The sequence below is a fragment of the Bos taurus genome, chromosome 2 (genome assembly GCF_002263795.3).
Source record: "Bos taurus isolate L1 Dominette 01449 registration number 42190680 breed Hereford chromosome 2, ARS-UCD2.0, whole genome shotgun sequence".
NCBI lineage: Eukaryota > Metazoa > Chordata > Mammalia > Artiodactyla > Bovidae > Bos > Bos taurus.
The window spans coordinates 101,004,143-101,028,980 of record NC_037329.1 but is presented as its reverse complement, the minus strand read 5'-3'; the positions used below and the strand labels follow the sequence as shown (position 1 = coordinate 101,028,980).

Genomic DNA, 24,838 nt, shown 5'->3' with positions numbered 1-24,838 from the left:
ACACACCTCTTTCCCTAAATGTGTTTTTTTTTTTCTTCTTAAATTTTTAAAGTTTTTTTCTTTAATGTAAACACTGAAGTAATTTACCAGTATCATGAGATATGGCTATTAGAAAGTAATTCACTTCCTGAATGTGAAATACATAATTAAGTATCACTATCGTTGTATAACTAAATATGTTAGGCTTCAGTGGTTATTGTTAATAACCTTAACTTAAAGCACCTACATTCTTGGTAATGTAAGAACAGCACTGCGGTGGGAGAATAAACTGTTGTGCTGCATAGTTTTGCATGTGTGAATAGTTATTACCAAGGTGGAAAGAAAAGAGAAACTGTCCTTTTATCTGTATTTTTTCTCATCCTTTGAGTTCTTTCTAGTCTTCTTGGTATTGGTGAATAACCTTTTCATTAGTCAATGACATTTCAAGTTGTTGCATTTTAGTTTCCCTCAGTAAAATCGTCTATCCTTAACCCGAATAAATAAAAATAATTCTCATCATGTATCTAGGACACTCATAATTTGTCTTTTGAATGAGTCAAAGCTTTGAGAATTGTGTAAATGTTAAGAGTCTGATACTTTGAAGACTGATCATCAGCCTCTCCTGATGTAGGAGACAGCACGATTTTGATTCAGTATTTCCCCTGTCGCCAAAGGTACACTCTGCCTTTGCTTGCTGTCGCTTAATCTTGGTAGAAGTTTATTATCTTTAATCACCTAAATCGGAGTGTGGAGGAGGAAGAGATTTAAGTCTGAAAAGTATATAACTGCTTCCTCCAGACTATCAAAAGTTAGCTGGTAATTTTGCTCTGGACTGAGACCCGACAGCGCACTAATCCTGAGTTCTCTTCACAGTGGGTAAGCCTCACAAGTGCAACTACTGTGGACGGAGCTACAAGCAGCGCAGCTCGCTGGAGGAGCACAAGGAGCGCTGCCACAACTATCTCCAGAATGTCAGCATGGAGGCTGCCGGGCAGGTCATGAGTCACCATGGTGGGTAGCATGGCGTTCCCCGCTTTCATTCTCCCCTGCTGCTTTGGTCCTTTATTATGGGTTAAACAGTTCTGTCTACCCTTCAGCATGAAGGTAAAGTTTTACTCTGTTTTAGAGCAATTGTAGATCATACTCACTTTGTATGGGATTTCCTTCTTAAGTGCTTGAAATTAGTCAAGCTTTGGGACACTTTGCAAACAAGCTATATTGAGTTTTGACGATACACCCAGTTTATTTCTGATAGCCTGTGTTTGAATTAATATCATAATGGCAGATGGCCTTGAATACACCAAAGGACAGTACTGTTTGGTCTTTTTCAGTCACTGCATCAAATAGTTCAAGATGGTTTCATGTAAGTCTATAGGTTTTCTAAAATAAGTAATTGGTTACTTGTATATTTACATGTCTCTTAGGTAAGTAATCGGTGATATAATTGAAAATGTCTCCAGTTTGTCTTGTGGTTTATCTTGGAAGTTACTGATTTTGCTTTCTGCAAGTATGGCAAACAATCTAGACCAAAATTAGGGACCACTGCCCTCCACAAAAATCAAAACCCAAACAAAACATCTGGACCTCCACAATACACAATAACAAGTAGGCAAGCAGTCCCTCAGGTTTATTCAACTAATCATTCTCTGTTACCAAATTCTTCCCTGGTGATCCAGTGATTAGAACTTTGTCTTCCAATACAGGGACTGCAGTTTCAATCCCTGGTCGGGGAGCTAAGATCCCACATTTCTCTAGGCCAAAAACAAAACAGAAAACAGAAAAATATTGTAACAAGTTCATAAAGATTTTTAAAATGGCCCACATCAAAAAAATCTTTAAAAAACTCTCTATTACTAAAAAGTAATGTTAGTCAATCAGCCTCACAAAGTGTTATGAATTTTAATTCTTTAGATTTGGAGCATCTCTTTGGTCCTACAAATTATATTTTTATAATGATTGATTTTATTATTCATATAAGCATATACAAAAATGGTAACTTACTGATACATTTATATCTTTCATTTAGGAAAGATTTGGTCAGTATTAATTAGTACAGTTGAGAAATCTTATAGTCACTTTTATATAAGCATCTCTTTTGTATTTCCAGACAGCTCAAGGATTATTTATGGGAGATTGTGGAACTGTGGAATTGTGTTTATTGGACAGCTAGTGATTACTTTTTGATGAATCAGAAATTTTTTCAGTTACTATTTTGTTACATTGAATAATTGAAAAGTTTATTTGTATTGAAGGTCATTTATGTTATTAATTCTGTCATTATTGTGACTGAGTCCTTTTGTTTTTATATTATTGTTAATTAACATTTTTGAATTGTTTTAAGTCTTTGTAAACTTGGTATTGTAAGCTTGCATTACTGGGCTTATGATGGCAACATAGGATCCAGAGCATTAAAGTTAAAATTGTGAGGTTAAACTGCACAGGGAGTACAGTTTGAATCCCTGGTTGGGGAGGACCAGCAACTCTGGTCTGGCTGTGTGGTGTGTGTCTGTGTTACTCATAGTCTTGGTGTGAGAATTCAATGTTATTGGATGGGCAATGAAAGCCCAATAGTTATTTTTACTATTTCAGGTAATTAAATATTAAGAAATAAATATTGCACCCCCTATAAAGTTATGTTACTTGTGACGTTAATTAGACCTTTGAGGTTTCATTTACTGAGCACATTGTTTCTGTTCAAATTGTTGCTTTTAGAGGTGATTTGAGGCAAGGTAGCTGATGGAGGCTTGGGGCATGCCAGAGTTTTCTAGGACACCTTATGGCACTGCTACTAATTTTTCTGTGTAATGTTCTTTCATTGTGATTTTGATATTTGACTGGATTATTAGTTTTATGAACTAATTTTCCATTCACAGTTATTTATGAAACTGTGTTGCAAACACATGTGTATATGAAATAGAATCTCTCCTTAAAGACCATATATTTTTCTAGGCAGGTAAGGCATACATAAGTAATTATAGTCAGCATGTAACTATCTTTTGAGAGATTAATCAGCTATAGAATATGTGGTGCCAAAAAATTTTAACAGATGTATTCTGGGGTAAAAAGAGTTCTAAACAGTTGCAGCCTCAGCATCAACCTCTGTTGCCCAGGTTGGTTAGCCTTTGACAGGCAAAATGCCTTTACAGATGGTTTGAAACTGGAAGAGTATGGAAAATTGGAAAGACACTGGGGTACTGGGTAGGGCAGGAGATAAAGCAAGATGGAGTGTGTGTGTCTGTGTGGGACGGGCACATAGGTTTTGGTATCATTTATAGACCCAAATATTTGTTCTTCAATAATGGATGGAGTTTTAGCCATCCAATATAAACCATATAAGTTTATATGACTGCTATTTCATGCTGCACTTTTTCTAAATGTGTTGCAATAATAAGTTGAGATTATCCTTAACCTCTGCTTCCTTTTGTTAACGTGTAATGTCTGAGGTAGGAGTTGATAATTGCCATAAGAGAGACAGTATAGATAAAAATGCTACTAGTGATCATCATTAACCTGTCTCATATACACAGCTTGGCATGTATCTTGTTTTTGCCAGAGCCACAGTGTCTAACTATTCTATTACACTGGGTCTATTATTTTGCCTTTTCTTTTAGCTGTAGACTGGGGATTGCCATCACTGTGGTCACCCATTAGCTCTTTGAAATTAATGACTATTCTTTCCTTTTCATAACTGACATTGTTATATTTCCTAGCCTCTCTTTCCCAAAACATGTTCGTCCTCATGTTGGCTTCTAGTGAAGTCTGAAGTCAAAGAGACTTTCTTTCACTTCAATTCAGGAAAGCGCCTATCATGGGCTTGCTGTGTGCCAAGCTCTATGGAATATTCTGAGAATATAAAGATACATGGACATAGTTTTGTTCTTATATTTGTAGTCTCGTAGGAAATACATAAAAGATAAACAAAATGAAGCAAATGCTCTAATAAAGGTATATAAACACTTCTCCTGAAGCACAGATGCAAAAGTCACCTAACTCTAGAGAAATCAAGGGAAGTTTCTTAAATGAAGTTTTTGCTCCATACATAAGGATGAGAAAAAATTGCACAGATCAGATTCACAAAAAGTATACATCCCAGGATGAGAAGTTGTCTTAAGCTAAGACTTAGAGGTATAAATAAACATTAACAAGTTTCTGGATACTGAACACAGTTGGAGTTCAAGGGATGGTAGGAAATGAGACTAAAATAGTAGGTTGTGATGCAGAGATAGAGTTTTACGTGCTAATCCAGTTTTTAAATTTCACTGGGGTAATCTATGTCTTCTAAGAAACAGCATCACCGATGTAGAATATTTACAAGTTTGGATCAAAAGTTCTCAAGTTTGGTAAAAAGGAGGAAATTAATGACTTGCAGTTTTAGAAGTAAAGATAAAAATGAATTGAATTTTATGGCAGATTTTCTTATTTAAAAGTTATTTTATGCTCATTTTTCAAGTCTTCTCAGCTTGAAGAAAAAACTTTAACAAGCGAAGTATGTAATTAGCTTTTCCTCCTTGCCTGAAGACAAAAATGAAACTGTGAACCAAAAAGATGGCCAAGTTTAAAGCAAGAATGTATATTCTTAGGTCTATGTTTTGAATTAATTGGTAAAGGGAATTTCTTTATTGCAAGGATGGATGCTTAATTGGTAACATATAAACTTCCTAGTAAGCTGCTTTCACTGGTTTCTAATGAGTGACAGCATTTCAAGATGTTTGTTTAGTAAACATCCACTGATTCTTATTTGTCTCACATCATCTGAAGACAGAGTCAAATAAAATGCAGTCCCTACTTGAGGTCGCTTATCAACTATTAGAAGAAAAAGACCAGTCAACCAACAGTTACAGCACTGAGTGATAAGCATTATGGGAGCACAGAGGACAGGTATCTAAGTCACAGTGGGTGTCCAAGAGGAATTTCTAGGGAAAATTATGTTTGAGTGGAGTTTTGAAAGGCAGAAGAGCAAGCTGCTGCTGCTGCTGCTAAGTCGCTTCAGTTGTGTCCGACTCTGTGCAACCCCATAGACGGCAGCCCACCAGGCTCCCCCGTCCCTGGGATTCTCCCGGCAAGAACACTGGAGTGGATTGCCCAAGCTAAATAAATAGAAAAGGGTGTTTCATGTGGAGAGAACAGCAAGTATAAAGAAATAGAAATCTAAAGGAGCATGGTGGGTTAAGGACCCCCAAGTACTTATGTATAATTAGAGCCCAGTTGTTAAAGGCAAGAAAAATTGGAAGGTGATGAGGCCTGAGAGAGACAGTGAAGGACCTATTGTGCTAAGCAAAGAATTTTATGAATTTTATTCTTTATCCTAAAAAATATTATTATGCTTACATTTCATTGCTAGAAATGTGGGCAGGAGATCAGAAGAGTCAAGATAGGACCAGGTAGACCATGGCAACAGTCTCCTGATTGGTTGAGTTGGGCCTAGTAGCCATCAATATTCAGAACACTTAAAACTATAAATGTAGCATCTAAGACATTTGGTATCTCCATGAGTGCATATCTGAGGAGGGAGGAGGAGACTGGATGAATGGGCAAAAATCTAGGATTTGCCACAAGTCTCTAGTATGGATGACCATGTAGATAGTGCTCTTCACTGAGACGGAAATTAGGAAAATAAGAGAAAGTTTAGGGAGGGAAATAGAGATTTCAGTTTTTGAACAAATTATCTTTTATGCACCTGTGAGAGACAGCCAAGTAAAACTGTCTAGAAGGAAGTTGAATATATAGATCTCAAGCTCTTAAGAGAAGTCTCAGTAGGCAATAAAGGTGTGGAAGCCATCCTTATATAGGTAGTAATCTAAAGTAACAGGTTTTATAAGGTTATATAGTTAAGTATGGAATTAGACATCTAGAGAAAGACAAGGACACATTAAGAAGGCGGGAAAAAGAAGCTCAATGAAGCTGTGTGTGACTAGAGGATGGGAAAATGGAAAGAGTGATTTCAGGTATGGACACTGTCCACTGTTGTCAAGAGTATAATCAAGATAAATGAAAAATTTCTTTTTATGTTCTTCAACATGGAGAGAATGTGTGACAAAATAGAAGACATGTGTTGTCTTTATCATACTTGCCCTTCTTCTCCTGTAGTTAACAAAGCTTCCATTTTCCTTTCGAGAGCTGTCCTCTCCTATTGGGAGAAGGCACAGTGGGACTGTCAGTCGAAGCGCCCTACCCTCTTCTGGGGGATGTGGACATGTGACCTAATCTAGGTCTCTCAGAGTATGTCTTCCTGGAATTTGAAATTTGAGTGGATTGTTTGGCAAAATAGCAGTGTTGGAAACACTCATATGGTTCTATCTTTGTGATTTATCAATATGATGAGATAATGAAGTAATGCAAGGATAAATACATTTTATGCTGGTTATAACTTCAAAAATAATGTCAAGAAAGATATTTGGTTATGAAATTTGTTCTAATAAGTGAAGTTGATATTTTTTTAGCCTAGTTGAATGTCACACAATACTATTAATACATTGCTAACTAGAGAACTTGTTTTGTGTTTCAAGTAATGTATATCTGGAAACATTTTGATGAGTTGCACCCAGATTCATGAAAGCAAATAATTGAGATTAGTTACATAATATATAAAATGTATCAGATCTTCTCTCAGTGGAAACCTTAAATGTATTTCAAACTTGTTTATACAAAGTCAATACTCAAATAGTGGCTAAGAGCCCTGCTCTGGGTCATACCACTTAGGTTCTACCTAGATATAAACACTGAGAAAATGGTTCAATTAAGTTTTTTTGAAAAAATAAAAACACATTGTAAATCAACTGTACTTCAATTTAAAACACAGTGTAAATGAACTGTACTTCAATTCAAAACACATTGTAAATCAACTACAATTTCTTTTTAAGCACAGTGAGAAAATTACATCTTTGGGTCTTTGTTTCCCCATCTGTAAAATGGAAATGGTAATTGCACCTGTCTCAGGGGGTTGTTGAAAGCATTAATTAGATTATCAAATGGAAAGCCTTTAAAAAGTACTTAGTATATAGGGTGAATCTGTTGTTTTTATTATTGCCAGTATGGTAGAAGCAAGACTATTATTTGATATGTAAAAGTCTGTTGTGAAGTAGAAGTAAGACCAGAACTCTACCAAAGTCATTGTTTTCAGTTCACATGAGCTTCATTGAACTTGGGACAAATCACCTGAATTGAGGTGGATGTGGTGTGGGACAGTTCCCACACCCAGGTTTCGTTTTGAGTGTTAAATGTGTGCAAATGTGAAAATTCAAGGTGAGACTTGAGCAAAACTGCCAAGTTCTAGACAACTCATTTCAAAACTAATTAGTATATTCAATTTTGGGGCAAACCCTGTTAACCAGTTTTGCTGTTTTTTAGCAAAATTTACAACAACAAACATTTTTTTCTTTCCTTATTTTATTTCGGATCTTGGTTCATGACATATTTTCATCTTGGGCCCGTTCATGGCCTGTATTTCAATTAAATAGTTATTTTTTTGATGATGTAGTAAGTGACCATGAATTCAACATCTAAAGCAAAAGTTAAAATTTTGACAATAATCTATATCTAATTATATGAATACCCACCATATCTTCCTGGACCCCCTTACCTGAATTCCTATCGACATTCATTCTTTAAGTTTGTTTTTTTTTTTCTTATTCAGTTGTTCCTAAGAGAGGACATGTTTTAAGTAATGTCTAGGGACATACTTTTTGCATTTGTATATCATGAATTATAGCAGTATACAAGTGTTTCTTTGTTTGTCTCATCTTGGAAATTTTTCCAAATTAACATTAAAAAATTATAGGATCCCTTGTCATTAAAATAGAGATTGAAGATTGAATTTTTCTGGCCCATCCACCTGCCTATTACTAAGTTAACCCAAAACTTAGATTGAATGTCGATATCTTTAAGCAGGTCAGAATTACAAAAACATCTTCTGATGCCATTTTTCATTTCTTCAAAATCTATAACCTGTATTGGTTATTAAATAGGTCACCTGAATTGTGCACTGGATTTTCTTAACTTTAATCTCTTGCCTTCTTACTTGTAGTGTCTGCCCCTATAAAGGATAATGCATTGTATTTCACACTGTAAAGCTATCATTCTGTAAATCATTTTACAGTGCATGATGAACAAGATATCCTGATATGAAACCTTTAGATTTCCAAACAGTGCTAACACAAGTTCAATTGTTAAAAAGTAACAGTAATCAAGAAATAGTAAGTTATGGTCTTTTCTGCAAATGTTGGTTTTAATCCACTGATCAGGCTTCCCAGGTAGTGATAATGGTAAAGAACTCACTTGCCAATGCGGGAGACATAAGAGACTTAACTTCAGTCCCTGGGTCGGGAAGATCCCCTTGAGGAAGGCATGGCAACCCACTCCAGTATTCTTGCCTGGAGAATCTCATGGACAGAGGAGCCAGGCGGTGCTCTCCAGTCCATAAGGTAACAAAGAGTCAGACATGACTGAAGTGATTTAGCACACACATGCAGTCTGTCTCCAGTGTTACTCTATCTTTAAATATCCTTTGAAAGTATTTTTGTTCAAAAATAACTTTTAAGTTCTGTGTCTATACCATACATGTCAATATCTCATGTCAGTATCTATGAGCCAGTATATTAACCCACAGCCACTTAGACAGATGGGATGAAAAGGGAGCAGCGCAGGAGAGTTTATGTCAGATGAATTAGAGCAGTAGTTTAGTGAGCAAATATGCCAATTTGGAAATGGATTCTTTTATCCTGCTGAAGAGCTCTTTTTAAAATAAATTACAATCATAAAGCTGTCACCGTTTACTATGCACGGACATGTTCAGAATCTGATCTCCTTCATGAAGGCTGCTTTGTGCAGGTAGGTAGCCACAGCCAACAGGGCTCACAGCTCTTTCAGCTCATCAGATAGAAAATCTGCTACAAGAAAATACATGGGTGAAAAAAACTGATTAAATATGCTGCTCTTCTGTGTGTCTGTATAAGCTTTCGTCTGAAACAAGTTGACTTGCTTAAATTGTTTTAGAAAAATAAACTCCAAAAGCCTTGAGAATAGTGCAGTCTTAAAGTTAGTATTGATTTTAATCAGTGTTAAAAAACACTTTCAGAGGAATAAAATGAGAAAAAGAACATGTTGGCCACCAGTAGTGGCAACAGTGTATGTCATTGATCTGAGAGAGACTTGGATAAAAACAAGTTCTGTGTGTGTGTGTGTGTGTGTGTGTGTGTAAAATTAAAAGTATACTTTAACATTAGAGGTTATTCTTTCTAATTGCTTTTATTCTAGCATGCTAGTTTTTATGTTTGTATAACACATGTTGAGGTGGAAAGTCCATCTTTGCATATTTTTAAATGTTGAAGAAATTATCAGATTACATTTTTTGTATGGTTTTATATAGTACCTCCTATGGAAGATTGTAAGGAACAAGAGCCTATTATGGACAACAATATTTCTCTGGTGCCTTTTGAGAGACCTGCTGTCATAGAGAAGCTCACAGGGAATATGGGAAAACGTAAAAGCTCCACTCCACAAAAGTTTGTGGGTAAGCATTACAAAGGATTTTATTTCTGTAAAAGCTAATTTTAATGAGCAAAGGCATGTTCCCATGTATATATGAATATATATGGTATGTTTCAATTCATGAAATAAATGGTCATCTCTTTTCCCCATTATACTACACACAAAGTATGTGTGACATTACACACAGACATACACACACACACTACATACCCTTAGGCATGTGGGCCTAAGAAAGAGAAATGAAGGAAAGAGTGATAGAACTCCATTGTTATCTCAAATTGAAGCCTTATATAAAGGAAGTGAAAGTCGCTCAGTCGTGTCCAGTTCTTTGCGACCCCATGGACTATACAATCCATGGAATTCTCCAGGCCAGAATACTGGAGTGGAGCCTTTCCCTTCTCCAGGGGATCTTCCCAACCCAGTGATTGAACCCAGGTCTCCCGCATTGCAGGTAGATTCTTTACCAGCTGAGCCACAAGGGAAGCCCAAGAATACTAGAGTGGGTAGTCTATCCCTTCTCCAGGGGATCTTCCCGACCCAGGAAACCAACCAGCGTCTCCTTCATTGCAGGCGGATTCTTTACCAACTGAGCTATCAGGGAAGCCCAAAGTAGCCCTCATGGCCTGTACTTACATAAAGTGTAATAACAAATAACAGTACTTAAAGAATTGTTAACTATTCTTTGTAGTTATTAGCCAGGTTTTTAATCCATTTTCTTTCCACAAAATTAATGCTTTTAAAGAATCTGTCTACCAGTGCCGGAGACGCAGGAGATACGGATTTGATCCCTGGGTTGGGAGGAGTCCTCTGGAGGAGAAAATGGCAACCCATTCCAGTATTCTTGCCTGGCAAGTCCTATGGACAGAGGAGCCTGGAGGGCCATAGTCCACGGGGTTGCACGAAGAGTCAGACACAGCTGAGCATGCATCCCCCCCAAGTATTTAATCTAGAATGAAGAGAAATACTTTTTTTCAATTTGGCATTAAAATAAGTAATTCAGCAATCTGCATTCAAGATGTTTCATATTTGATCTTTGTTTTCATGTAGTTTATGTTTTAAACTGAAAAGATTAAGTGTGATATATTAGACTTTCATTTCCAAGCCGTCAGATATTCTTTGTTACACTCAGGGTTGGCATCATTCTGCATACTATAATACTATAAATTATCTCTGAGGTTACAGAATTATATAGTATATATCTATATACTATAAATTATCTCTGAGGTTACAGAATTATCTAGCTATTTTCAAAAAGAGCTGAATGAATAACAGATTAAATATACATAATTTTCATTATTTATATATATAATATATATTCTTATAGACTTATATAGAGTAAAAATTGGAAAGATAAAAAATAAACAGATTCTCATATTCCAGTGTCAAAATATATTGTGAAACATCTTTATGAGGGTTGAGTAGTAACTGAGAGAAAGCCTTTGCTTTGGTTATTTCATAGGGGGAACGGTGATAAAATTCTTCTATCCCAGTAAACACTTAGAGATTTCTTTTCAATCTAAAATTGAAGAACTAACAAATCACCAAAATATGAATTTTAAGACAAGCTGGAGAAGTTAACTGACAAAGTTCATTGAAAGAAGCCCAAAGATCATAGTTTATGCTAGGTCAGTTTAAAACTAGGGCTTCCCAGGTGGCCCTAGTGGTAAAGAACCCGCGTGCCAATGCAAGAGACCTAAGAGACATGGGTTCAATCCCTGGCTCAGGAAGATTGCCTGGGTGAGGGCATGGCAACCTACTCCAGTATCCTTGCCTAGAGAATCCCATGGGCAGAGGAGCCTGGTGGGCTGTGGTCCACAGAGTCTCAAAGAGGCGGACATGAATGAAGTGACTTAGCAGCACACACAGTTTAAAACTAGCCCCTGAGAATATACTCAGATCTGTTTGGGGCCCTGAGTCACTTTTATTTCTGTCTCTCTTTCTTCCTGCTTATAAATAACCTTTTTTAAATGCCAGTTCTTCTGTTTTACAAAATTGGTTAATTTGCTGGATGTCTATTAAATGTCTGTGTCATTGGAAAAATATAAAATTTATTACTATTCTGTTTTAGTTCTCATCTTTATAATGTTTTCATGTTTCCTATGACTTAGATGCTACTCTCAATTTGACTTAATTGCATCCCTTAGAAAAGAGGGATACATTAAAAAAATTTTTTTATTCTAAAATAAGAACATTAGTTTTTTATTAGAAATTCATGATATTTTTTTCTTTATTTGGATTCTGTCCTAGTGGTAATACACAATTGACCCTTGAACAACACAGGGTTTGGGGCAATGGCCTTAATACAGTGGAAACTTTGCATATGACTTACAGATGACCCTCCTTACACACAGTTGTCCATATCCACCTTTCTGCATGGATCATGCAGTACTATGGTATTTACTGTTGGGAAAAATCCTCCTATAAGTGGACCTGTGCAGTTCAAACCCATGCTGTTCAAGGGTCAACTGTATAACAAACAATTGCATAGTAGTTTTTCTATGATGCCTTTTGAAATGAGAAATATCATCATTCCTCACTTACTATAAATTTCTTTTTATCACTTTCCTCAGTTAAATACTCTCCTTTGATTTTATCAAGCTCTCCAGGCCAATGATCCTTGAACTTGCTGTGTATTTGTTTCATCCTCTCTTTTCTTATCCAGTTTGGATTCCATGACTCTCTTGTCTTACTGTCCTTCTGTCTTTCAACTAGTAAAATGCCTACCCTCTAATGAAGCCAACTGAACCTCTCTTCCACATCTACATAGCTGCTAGTAATTTTAGAGAAAATCCCACAGCCTTTTAAATTGGCATCGCTGTAAATAAATGAGTAACTGATCTCAAATACTAATTGTTCCATCCCTACCATATAGCGGCCTTCCTTTTATCCACCCCTGAACAGTCTTCCCTCATATTCAACACATAGGGCCATTTCAACCTTTCTCTACTCTCCCAAAATATGGTATCTCACACCTTGGTGATATTACATCTCGATTCTTAGGAAATAAGAACATTTGACATGATTTCAACTATCACTAATCCTGTAAGATATGTGCACCCACATGGATGCTCTCTTCTTTCATGGATGAAAGCAGCATCCTTCTTTCTAATTAATGCTTCTTCTTGTTCCCTGGAGTTCTCCTATCCCAGCCCCTCAAATAACTTGCGCTATTATTTTCCCCCTTTGTCACATGTATTTTTAACATGTCCCTTCTATTGGCATTTTTCTTTTGGCATTCAATGTGATAAATTCTCATCATTAAAAAAAAAAAAAGCTAACATCAAACCCAGGTCTTTTTCCAGCTACTACCTACTTTCTCCTTCTCTTCAAAGATGTAATTGTTGAAAGAGTTCTCTGTGATCGCTTTCTATAATTTTTTTTTTTTCATTCTACTCATTCTCCAGCCTACACAGCCTGGCTTTTGTCCTCATGTTCTACTGAAATTATTCTTTCTAGTGCCAAGCCCAGAGGACTTTCAGACCATTTTACGCAACTGAAGCGTATTTTCACTACTGAATAGTTAATACCCTTAGAAACACTCTCTTTCCTTGATTTCAGTGACACTGATCTCTCTTGCATTTCTTCTCTGACTGCTCCTTCTCAATCTTCTTAATGGATTCCCCCTAACAGTTATACAAATGGTTCTACAGTCCTAACGGAGACCTCAAAATCATACACCTAATTATTTTAATATTATAAATCAGGCTTAAATTAAAAACTATTGTGTTCTAACCTCCTAATCTGGAAGACTGAGTTCAAATAATAGAATTCTCAGATTCTTCAGAGTTCCACACCAGAACTTGAAGGCATGAGCAGAGCAAACCCCCCTGGTGTGCAGTCAGTCCCCTCTTTTAAACCCACTCTTGATTCTAAACAGCACCACAGAGGGGCCTCATGCATGTATGTGTAGACATTTGGTATGCACATCCAAATTCTTTTCATGCCCCACCTGACTCACAGCCCATAAAGAGTAGTGTACTGACCATTCTTCAGGCCTTAGAGTGTACCTACCAGCAACAAAGTTGGTACTCAGGGAATGAACACTGTGAAGAGGACTCTGCAACTCTCAGTGCAAGTTCTGGGCCATTTGGACAAAGAATTCTGGCATGCTGGGCACCCAGAGTGTAGTCTAGGGTGTAAGCTCCAGATTGGCACATTCCCTTGGCCCTGCTGCTGTTGCTGCTAAGTCACTCCCTTGGCCCTACACATTCCTTAGTCCTTCATAAGGAGTGAGACCCAGGGCTCTCTAAGCATGGGACTCTCATCTCACTTGCCCTAGTCTATGGGCAGGTGTAAAAATCTTGATGTTCTTCCAGGTTCCATTTTTGACCTTCTCTTTTTCACATTTTACCTATGCCTTTGTGATATCATCTATTTCTATGGTTTCAGAAGCTAATTTCTATTAACCGATGATTCTTATATCTGTATCTCAAGCCCAAATCTCTCTCCTGATTTTGAGACTGTATCTCAGTACTTATTAGACATGACTATTACTCATAGTCTTCCCCAATCTGAATTCACCATCTTTTCTATCCCATTGCCATCCACTAAGTTTCCCAGGCCAGAAACCTGGGCTTAATACTTAACCTCTTTCTTTTTCTCATTCTGTGTCTAGATAATCAACAAGTTCTAGCAACATTTTCTAAAATTTTCTCCATTCCATCTAGTTTTCTCCATTTCCACTGCTACTCTCCTAGTTGAAGCCACCCATGATCTCTACATCCCTGTAGCAACAACTTCCTAAATCATCTTGCTAAATAATTATCTAGTTAGTCACTTTCCCGTTTAACTCTTTCAGTTCTTACCTCTCTCAGGATAGGTTTCAAATTCCTTAGCTCTTGAATAAGCCCTATATTATCAGATAACAACTTTCTCATCTGTTTCCATTCTCAGCCGTATGCAAAGTGTTAGTAATCCCTAGGATGAGTCATGCCCTCCTGCCTCTGAGCCTTCCTACCAGTTTCTCCAACCCTTACCCTTCCTTTACTTTGCTAATATCTGTCATTACATTCATTCTGTGGTGTCACTTTCTTCAGGAAGCTTTCTTTTATTAATACTGTGAGTTTTGTATTCCTTAGTTAACCCCATACCACATATCACACTGTATTATAAATAATCTCTAAATCGTTGTCACACCCTCTAAACAGTGCTTCCCTGGTGGCTCAGTCGGTAAAGAATCTTCCTGCGTTGTGGGAGACCTGGGTTTGATCCCTGAGCTGGGAAGATTCCCTTGAGAAGGGAAAGGCAACCCACTCCAGTATTCTTGCCTAGAGAATCCCCATGGACAGAGGAGACTGGTGGGCTACAGTCCATGGGGTCACACAGAGTTGGACACTACTGAGTAGTGACTAAGCACAGCACAGCTTAACTTTTAAACTCTTGACACTGTAATATCTTAATTGTATGCTATGAAATAATTACTCATATTTTTTTTCAATTTTCATTACTCTGATCATTACCTTCCTCTCATCTGGGAGACCTTCCTTCAAACCTGAAATAATACTAGCCACATAAAAGTATTTTTCCAGAATACAATTCTATGGATCAGTGTACATGTTAGTCAAAGTAAGCATTAGTAGGAGAACACACTGATTTAATGGCAGAATTTTTAAAAGATAAAATACTGTGTCCAAAGCTGGCAATATTTGAAGGAGAAAAACCTAAACTATTATTTTATGCACCAACCCTTTAATTGGTTAAGCTTAGATATTATGTTGATATACAATATTGAAGTAAAATTAAATTAGTTGAAGTAAATGTTAAAAAGTAAAACTACAAATCTCTCTCAGTCAAGAAAATATATAGAGAAACTAACAGTGGGTGTTCATATAGTAATAACGTATGTGTTTAAATAAGAAAGGGGTGATGCAAAAATGAATGATTATCCATTTCAAGAAGCAAAACAATGAAACAACCATTTTCAAGTTTATAATAAGTAAGTGCTTTGGGAAATACCCTATTTTTATATAGCCCTAAATTTCATTCAGTTTATCAATTAAACCGTTAAAAGTATTTTAATTGTGGCATTTAAAATTTTTCCAGAATGACATATATTTGGTCTATAATCTTTCTCTAACATAGCAGCTAAATCAACCAAATTAACCATACACGATAGTGAGATAACACAGGTGTTATAACCGTATCACTCTCGTTTTTATGATCTTTGAGGCTTGGTCACTGATGTTTAAAATATGCAAAAACAAGGAAATCTCTGACTATTTTTACCTGGTATTTCTTCTTTCTTCTACAGTTTCTGAGCTCTAGACAAGTGGAAACTTTGATAGAGAATGAAAATAAGATAACACACACTCAATCATACCTTTCAGGCGAGATGAATTTTCATGATGGCATTAGAACAAGTGCAAATGACTTGTGACATTTTTATTACTAATCCTCTCTGTAGGTTAAGAGTATTTGTGAGTCTCAGCAGAATTAAAGAGCCTAAATACTTGATCTAAAGAATGATACACCATATTATGGAAAATGAAAGTGATTAGTTAATTTTGTACGTATATATCCTTAGTCAAGCTATTCATTGTGTTGTATTCTTTTTTTCCCCCCCTTTTTCCTTTTCTCCCCCTCTTCCATTCAGGAGAAAAGATCATGCGATTCAGCTACCCAGACATTCACTTTGATATGAACTTAACATATGAGAAGGAGGCTGAGCTGATGCAGTCTCATATGATGGACCAAGCCATCAACAATGCAATCACCTACCTTGGAGCTGAGGCCCTTCACCCACTGATGCAGCACCCGCCAAGCACAATCGCTGAGGTGGCCCCGGTTATAAGCTCAGCTTATTCTCAGGTCTATCATCCAAATAGGATAGAAAGACCCATTAGCAGGGAAACCTCCGATAGTCATGAAAACAACATGGATGGCCCTATCTCTCTCATCAGACCAAAGAGTCGACCCCAGGAAAGAGAGGCCTCTCCCAGCAATAGCTGCCTAGATTCTACTGACTCAGAAAGCAGCCATGATGACCACCAGTCTTACCAAGGAAACCCTGCCTTAAATCCCAAGAGGAAACAAAGCCCAGCTTACATGAAGGAGGATGTCAAGGCTTTGGATACCACCAAGGCTCCTAAGGGCTCACTGAAGGACATCTACAAGGTCTTCAATGGAGAAGGTGAACAGATTAGAGCCTTCAAGTGTGAGCACTGCCGAGTCCTTTTCCTAGACCATGTCATGTACACCATTCACATGGGTTGCCATGGCTACCGGGACCCACTGGAATGCAACATCTGTGGCTACAGAAGCCAGGACCGTTATGAGTTTTCATCACACATTGTTCGAGGGGAGCACACATTCCACTAGGCCTTTTCATTCCAAAGGGGACCCCTATGAAGTAACGAACTGCACATGAAGAAATACTGCACTTACAATCCCACCTTCCTCAGATGTTGACATACCTTTTTTTTTATTTTTAAATATTGTTACTGTCGTTAATTCTTATTTTGTGGACGCAGTGTCATTTGCTCTGCCTGATTACAATAAGGAAGAAACGGAAGAGAGAAGAGACAGGGGACATTGTTCCTTAACAGCTTGACTTGTTTATTGTGTGGGAATTTAAGAGCAGTTCATTTCTGCCATGCATAGATATAAGGTATATCATGCTTTGAGAAAAAAAAAATCACTTGATTCATAAAGATTCATCTAAGGATTCTAATTTGCCACTGATGTTCAGGATTGTGCAAAGGCAGGAAAGATTAGCATTTTCTGGGTTGGACTTTCACAGTTTTAAATAGGATAAGTAATTTTATTGGTCAAAGAAGAATTTGTTTCAAAATGTAAATTGTTTTCCTTTTCCTCTAGAGATCATGGAACACACACACGTTATTTTCCATGATAACTCCTTGGATGAGTAGTTGTTGTGGGTTCTATGTTTACTTCCCCTGTGGAATTTATAATACGGTATGTTGTACCCTGTACCATATAGAAAAACTTATAAACTACAGGTAGTTAAGGACAGCTACAATACATCTGAGGTCCTATGATCTTATTTTTCTAAACTTAAGCACTGTTTTTCCATAGTTTTGATGACTTGCATTTTATAGACACCCTGGCAGCCTTACTTTGAACACCTTTAACAAATAGTGTTTTTATCTAGTTTTCAGAATAACATATGGTCTAAGAGTGGCTAAGAGGCATTCAGTAGTTTTCAGAAGGGACCTCTGCTTTTCTTAAATTTGTTTGGGAAGTTTTCTTTTACAGCTGTAATGTGATGGCAGCATAGTATACGTATTCCTTTCTAAAAAGTATGCTTACGATTGTCACTTTATCAGCATTTAATCAGTGTTAACCAGTCAGCAGAAAAATATCAATATAATTAGGCTAACAGTAGGGGGGAAAAACCCACTCAGAAATCCCTTTTCTGGTATTTCTCTTTTCACTAGTTTTATTTTTCAAGCTTTGACCCCCCAGTGTTTTGTCCATAGTCTGTTCATCTTTTATTCTTCTGGTGGAAAGTCTTAAAAATCTTGCTGTAGGCTATTTCTTTCAAAATCTCCTCAGAGCAGTTGCTAATTTGACCCAAGTATGGTAACTTGAACCACATAAGGTTATGAAACTAGGGCTATTTATTCTAGTATTTCTTCAATAATAATATTTACAACTTTTGGTACAAGGAAAAAGCAACTTCTTTGTAACCGGTGCATTATAGATAAAACAGAAGCTTATTTTTACCATTCTTGGAGTCTAGAATGCAACCGAACCTCCAAGCTAAAGTGTTCAGGTCCACACTTTTCTGTCTCGAAAACATGAAACTATTAATATATATAAGCTCTTATGAATCTCAGTCCCTTACTAAAGAATTTTTCTTCTTTTAATTCATGTATACGTTGGCATATTTCATGGACAGATTTTAATTTCATTTATATGGGTGTTCTGTTTTTTCTTTGCAGTTTAACAGCATTAGAGGGGAGGAACTGAGTGAAATTGATTAAATTCATGTGTGGGGGGCCCACTTGGAGGGAGAATTCGCTGCTTGTGTTTAGAGAGGACAGGCCTGACCACGACTGGATTGTCTGATAACCATTTCTGCATGTTAAAATTACATTAAGCAGTAAGTGATAACTGCTCTAAAAAAATCATTCAGTGGGATGTTGAAACTGTTTTTTAGTGCAGAATGATGTGAGAATTAGCAACACTAGAGAACTATGATGGATAAGCAGGTCTGGCCCCAATAATGTTCATCACCCATTTTCAGTTTGCCATTCACTTGTGTAATCAACGTCTAAGCACTGACACCGCTAGAGCTAGGCAAAAAATGGTTACAACTCAGCTCTCTTTCACTCGCCCTCTGTGGCAATTATTTTTGGAGAAATACCCAAACTATTCCTTTACATCTAAGAGAAAGCACCAAATCGGAGATGTGAAATGTTTTAAATAGAATGTCAACTGTCACTTTTTTTCCTGCATGCTCGGGTGCATTACCACATTGTGAACATACAATGTATTATTCATAGGTGAAGCATGTCTTTGAGACATACCCCATCTATCCCAACCCCACATATATAATTGGAATTTCGTTTTTTTTCCTTTTGGAGGGAGGTAAATAATTTAAGGTTAGTGATTTTGTGTTTTACTGTAATTTAAGGAAACATTTGGATGGCAGTCAATATGTTCATAATTTTGGCTATGTGTGAACTTCTGCTGGCATCATCTATGAGTTTTTTTCCTGCTTACTAATTTTTTTTCAGTATATGAACAATCATGTGCCTACCTGCCCAGGGATGTAACTGAATTCAGTGGACCTACAGAATTGTAGAATTACCCCCTGAGGACAGTACTAATGGCACTCTCCCTTTCTGATTCCATCTTTTTGAAAATCTTTTTTCAAAACGTTTCCACCACTGGATTACTTGTACTTTCTGAGCTTCATAGGAGAAACAACTAGGGATAAAGATGGCTTAGGGTGTAGCAGGGGCAAATGAGGACAAGGTCACTTCCAATGTGTAGGTTAGATAGAATTTTTGTGGACACAGTGCTTTCTGGGAAACTCTGGATGGCTATATTTGCATGCTTCTTCACAAAAGGAAATATGCAAGATGGTTGCACCTAAAAATAAATATGAGGGGCAGACACCAAGTAAATCAAGTTTTACATAACAGTTATATGCTCAGCTTATTTAGGTGAGATTTCACATTAGAGTATTTGAGGGGCATGAAAATGGGTTAGTCTCTGATTTTCCAGTTTGGCAAAAATGCATCATGTTGTTTTGCCCTAATTTTGCCCAGAATTTTATATCCAGCTCATGTTAAAAGATATGTATTGCCTCTCTCTAAAAGTGGTCAATCACTTTTTTAAAGCCATTCTAATCTGGCTTTTTACAATAGTGAAAGTGACCAATAAGCAAATTGGAAGAGATTTCAAGTTGTTGAAACATTCTGTTGTGAATCTTCTGGAGGGACAAAATGGGAGAATGAGAGACTAGGATTCCCATCCGGCTGCAAGGAGGGACTGTATCCCCTACAGACGTACAAGCTGCTGTGTGCGTGCATCGCAGTATACATACACATTCTTTTAAAGAAAATTCATGAATTAATCAGGTGTGTTACAGGAGCCTATAGAGAGTTAAAATTATGATTAATACCTGAGCAACTTAATAGGTTTACTTTATCAGACTGTATAGAGAAATATTAAAGTTACTAGTCTATCTTTAGGAGTGGTCACAACTATTCAACTTAAACCTTGAGTCTTTACTATGTACTTCCAGAACAAATCAAAACAGTGAATCAAAAAAAACTGTTAAGCTGATTTCACATAACCTCTAAAGTGAAAGAAACACAAATTACTCTTAAATAGGAAGAGTTTTCAACTTTTACTTGTTGGCAAATGGAGAAAGGCAAGAATGTTTTAGTGAGCTCGGTATTGTTTTTATTTATGGGTTCTGTGTTTCAGTCTTAGACGTCACAAAACCATGAAGTTTTTATGATATTTTATAAATGTTTGACAGAAATTACATCAGTGAAGGCATTTCGATGAAAATGATGTTTTACTTTGTTATCTTTAAACTGATTCCTTAAAGTGAATGGAAAAAGAACAGAGAAGTCTGCAAAAATACAAATAAAAAACTCTACGCTCCTGATTTCAAGACAGAACTTAGATTATAGGAGGTATTGGCTATGTTATTTTTTAATTTTGAATTATTCATTTTACAGAAAGGGATAAGTTACAATTTTTGATCATTTTTCATTCTATTTTATAGATTATTTCAGTAAATATTGTCTGTATGAAAATTATTCTAAAACAGAAAATTCCCCAGAGGCAAAAGAAGAAAAGAGTAGGGGGGTGAAATTGAAGTTTATATATACAAAAGTTATCTTAGAAATGTTTTTAAACCTCCAGTTTCTGCAAAATAATTAAAATATACAGTAACTGGTCTTAAGATCCTGAATTTAATGTATCAAATACTTATAAAATTTATTTATGTTTGTGCCTTTTTAAAATGCATTGAGTGTTGGCTAGCTGTTTAGTTCTACAACACTTGTATTATGCATTTTTAAAAATCACTTAAAATTACTATATAATTCATCTTTGTGTTCTTAGGTCAAAACCATTAGAGGAATTTCCCATACAGAGACTTTCAGCTCATCTGCTTAAAGTAAAAGAAAGCTTTGAAACCAGATGTTGCTATCTTTTTAGTTTGATAGTATTTCTGAACACCATTACAAGATTATGCGGGTAGTATATGAGGTGGAGGGAAATTGTAGCTGTGAATTGCATTATGGTATGGTATGTATTTTTGTTTTGTTTTTAAGGAAGAATAAGTTCTAGTATCAAACAAGGCTTTATTAGTGGAATTTTGAATCAATAAAATACAGTATTGTTTTGGAATTTCACCTATAGTCTAGTGTTCTACTAGTCTTAGAACATCCTCTTCTAACCTGTTAATGTTGTGTGGAATGATGTAAAGAAGCAGGCCATTAATTCTCCTTGAACAAAACAGAATTGAAGAGTCATATCATATCGCTATTCTCCAAAGCATAATCTCAAATGATTTCCTACCATGGTTGTGTATTACTTGCAAGGGATGTGTTAGAGTATGACAGCTTTTAAAAAAAAATGAGCTGCTTGTTATTCAAAGCAAATGTCATATGACCAAGAAGCTGTGATATGCTAGTGTTTCTTTTTATCATAGTGTATTGCTAGGCCAAATAATGACACCTAGAATATTTTTACATTTATTGCAGAAACCTAAAATTTTGGAATTTCCATAAGGTTTTTTATGTAACATTATATTTCTAGCTTTTTAGTTTTCTCTTGCTGTACTGTAAGTTTGTGGGTATTTTTCACACACACTCTTTGAAAATAAGTTCCTAATTCTGTTTATGGGGTTTTTCTCCCATAACATTGCATTTGTATATTTTCTGTATAAATTTATTGTGAATTAACCTGTATCCCATACAGAGTGGTACGTGAATGACTAGTTTTCTAAGATGTCCTTTTTGTGAATAAAATATAAAATTTAGAGGCCCTCTGCTAAGCCACATAAAGTACAGCATAAAACTTCTTATAGGTTTCGATAAGCCAGTTTGCAGTTAATCTGGCCCTTTAAATTACCTCAAGTGACACACAGTAAGAAAAGCTTCTTCAATGGGTGGAGGTCACTGATTCCCCAACTATGCACTTACCAGGATTCTACTTAATTTACTGGAAATGGATTTTTTTTTTTTTCATGAATACACTGTAACAAGGGAAAGACTCTGGGTTTTGTTTTTTGTTATTCTTTTGTGTTTTTGTTTTTTTTTAAGTAGTTCAGTTTCTGAAACTGTGATAAAACATTTTGACTTGTCAAGTATACTCTTGGATGTTGAACATAAATCACGTCCCCTTGTGTGTATCGAAGTTCTTTGTGATCTCTTAAATTTTGCCTGCTTTCACCACCTCCTTTCTTTTTTCTGTCCATGTTCCCTCCATCATTGTCTCTGCCTCTCTTTCCCCCTACTAGTTTGAGGATTAGGTCAAGTTTTTATTTCCAGTTCATAGGTCTCTTAAGTCTTAATTTTTTGTGTATGATTTTTGTTGGCTGTATAATCTGCTGACATATTTTTATATTCAAGTGTAGTTTTCTATTTTTTTAAAAAGTAGTTGAATTAAAATGAGTAAGGTATATAACCCTTGTGTTACTTTCACTTTCAAATATTGGGCATCTAAAATATGACTTCAGAAATTATGTAATCATAAGAACATGATATGTTTCCTTCCTTTCTTGCTGGATTTTATGTTCTGATTTGGTTGTTCTCCTAAAATGCGTGTTATGAGAGATTAAACAATTTTTTTGCAAGAATTTAGAAAGATGTTAAAAATCTAAAGCAAAAAGTCTTAACTATCTCCCAGCTGGGAGAAAATGCTTTAACATTACTATAATAATATTCCAGGTTTGGAGTGGGTTCTCCAGGCTCCCCATTTGCTCTTAATAGTTGAACCTTTTAGACCATGTGTTATTTGCAGTCCCAGAGCGATTGCTTCTGCTACTTAGTTTAAAAGATGTTTTTCTTTACTTTCTGTACAAGTGCAATACTTTCCTTGAAGTCTTAAAAACGATGGTTATTTTTTTTATTCTTTCTTTAGTTAAAAACAAAAAGAAACCCTTGAAAATTATGGTATGTTAAAGGACACAACAAGCAAAAAGAAAAACACACCACAGTCAAAAGATTAGAGAATGTGGAAACCACTGGTCTAATCTCATGGTATCTTTATTTAGACTAAATTTTTGTTGAAATTAGTAATCTTTAGCCTGAGAAATGTATCCTAAAGTTGAAATTCTTAGAGACTGAATTTTTTTTCTTAGACCGTTGTCCAGTGTTTTAAATTAAGAACCTAATATTTTTTTCTATTTCTCTTTTCTCCTTTGGAAATGAACTTTAAAATAAAAGTAAAGCACTTAGCTCAATTTTAAACACTTATCACCTATTGGAGAAAATTTTTAAGAAATATTTGGAGCACTCCTGTTTTCATACAACTTAAGTAAGAGATATTTTTCATATCCTACGTATTTATATGTAGCATTCTGATTTTCTTTTTTTATATCTGTGTCCCTGTAGTAAAACTGCTGTAATGTAAATACATATTTTGATTAAAAAGATAACATTTCTTTGGCATTTTTTTAAAAGGCAGTTACTGCATTTGTACAGTATATGTCTTGGCCATTTTAGAATTTTTTTTTCTTTAACAATACCAAAGGTAATTAGACTACTTTAAAAACTAATTGCTTAGACAGTTTCTAGGATATTTTAAGTTTTAGAAGCGAAAAGAAAAGATAGGTCAAACCAGTAAACCTCATTTTTTTTCAAACTAATAATTTGGGAAAATAAAAACTATTGTTTAAAAAAGATATATATATATATATAAATATATATGTAAAATTAAAATTCCAGACCTTGTATGTCAGGTTTGCTCAGTGTAATGTAGTTTTTTTAAGGCTCAAATACCATACCTCAGAAAATGAGGTTTACTATGGAAATACTGAAACAGTCTTTGCAGTTGTGTGACAAGTCACCCTGCTATACACCAATTTGGAGACCTCCACTAACAGTTCTATCACTGCAGACTAAAATGTGGGACTTGTATTTCATTTGTTTTTAATGCACACACATACATGTTCTGTGCATGTATGTGGGTATTGTGTATACGTGTATGAGTGTTGTAATATGCATGTGTGAGTGTGTGTTTGTATGTGAGTACAACTAAAGAAGCTGCAGAAACTTTGTAATACTTTGTGAAAAGGATTATATTATAAAGGTTTGTACTGTCTGAGTGCACAGCTACTGGAATAAATTTAGGGAATCTCAGGAACAAGCATATAATTTGTCCAAGATTTATTTCTTCTCAGAAGTGTAAGTGCAGTTTTTAATTCTGTATATTATTTAATATTTTACCAATAAAATAAACTTCTGACATAAAAAGTTTGCTATAAAAACTTTCTGGTGAAAATTCTGTACACAAGCACATTGTTCAAATACAGAAAACTCTTGAATCCTATTAGGCTTTAGTTATCACTGCCATTGTATGTATGTGTCACACTACCTGACCCTGAGAAGTGGATGCATGAAATCAGAAACCTCCATCACTACTGTGTAGTCTACTAGAGCAGAAAACAGAATAACCTACGGTTGGTTAAGGATGACATCTCTCTTCTCTTCAGGCAGATTTCATATATATCTGATTTTACCCTTACAACAAATCTTAAAATTATGTATGTCAGAGCCTATCCCCTATTTATAGAAGAAAAAAGTAAGCCCTGAGGGAAGAAAGCTGTGACTTGCTCCAGAGGACAGGGTGAATTACACAGGCAGTCCAAGTAATGGTCAATCACCATATTCAAAACCAGCTTTTCTTAGGAGTCAGACCAAGAAATCAAGGATTAAGT

The 24,838-nt window shown here is 35.8% G+C and overlaps 1 protein-coding gene across 17 annotated transcripts in view; it reads left to right on the top strand.

The window, feature by feature from the left end:
* Positions 1-24,374, top strand: part of IKZF2 (IKAROS family zinc finger 2) — a 203,932-nt gene extending 179,558 nt beyond the window's left edge. For all 17 annotated transcript variants that reach the window (XM_059878940.1, XM_010802311.4, XM_010802305.4 and 14 more), the window contains 3 exons: positions 853-990; positions 9,344-9,487; positions 16,058-24,374. In XM_059878940.1, the coding sequence (XP_059734923.1) occupies positions 853-990; positions 9,344-9,487; positions 16,058-16,782 (1,007 nt within the window). In that variant the 3' untranslated portion in view covers positions 16,783-24,374. The remainder of the gene's footprint in view (positions 1-852; positions 991-9,343; positions 9,488-16,057) is intronic.
* The last annotated feature ends 464 nt before the right edge of the window (positions 24,375-24,838 follow it).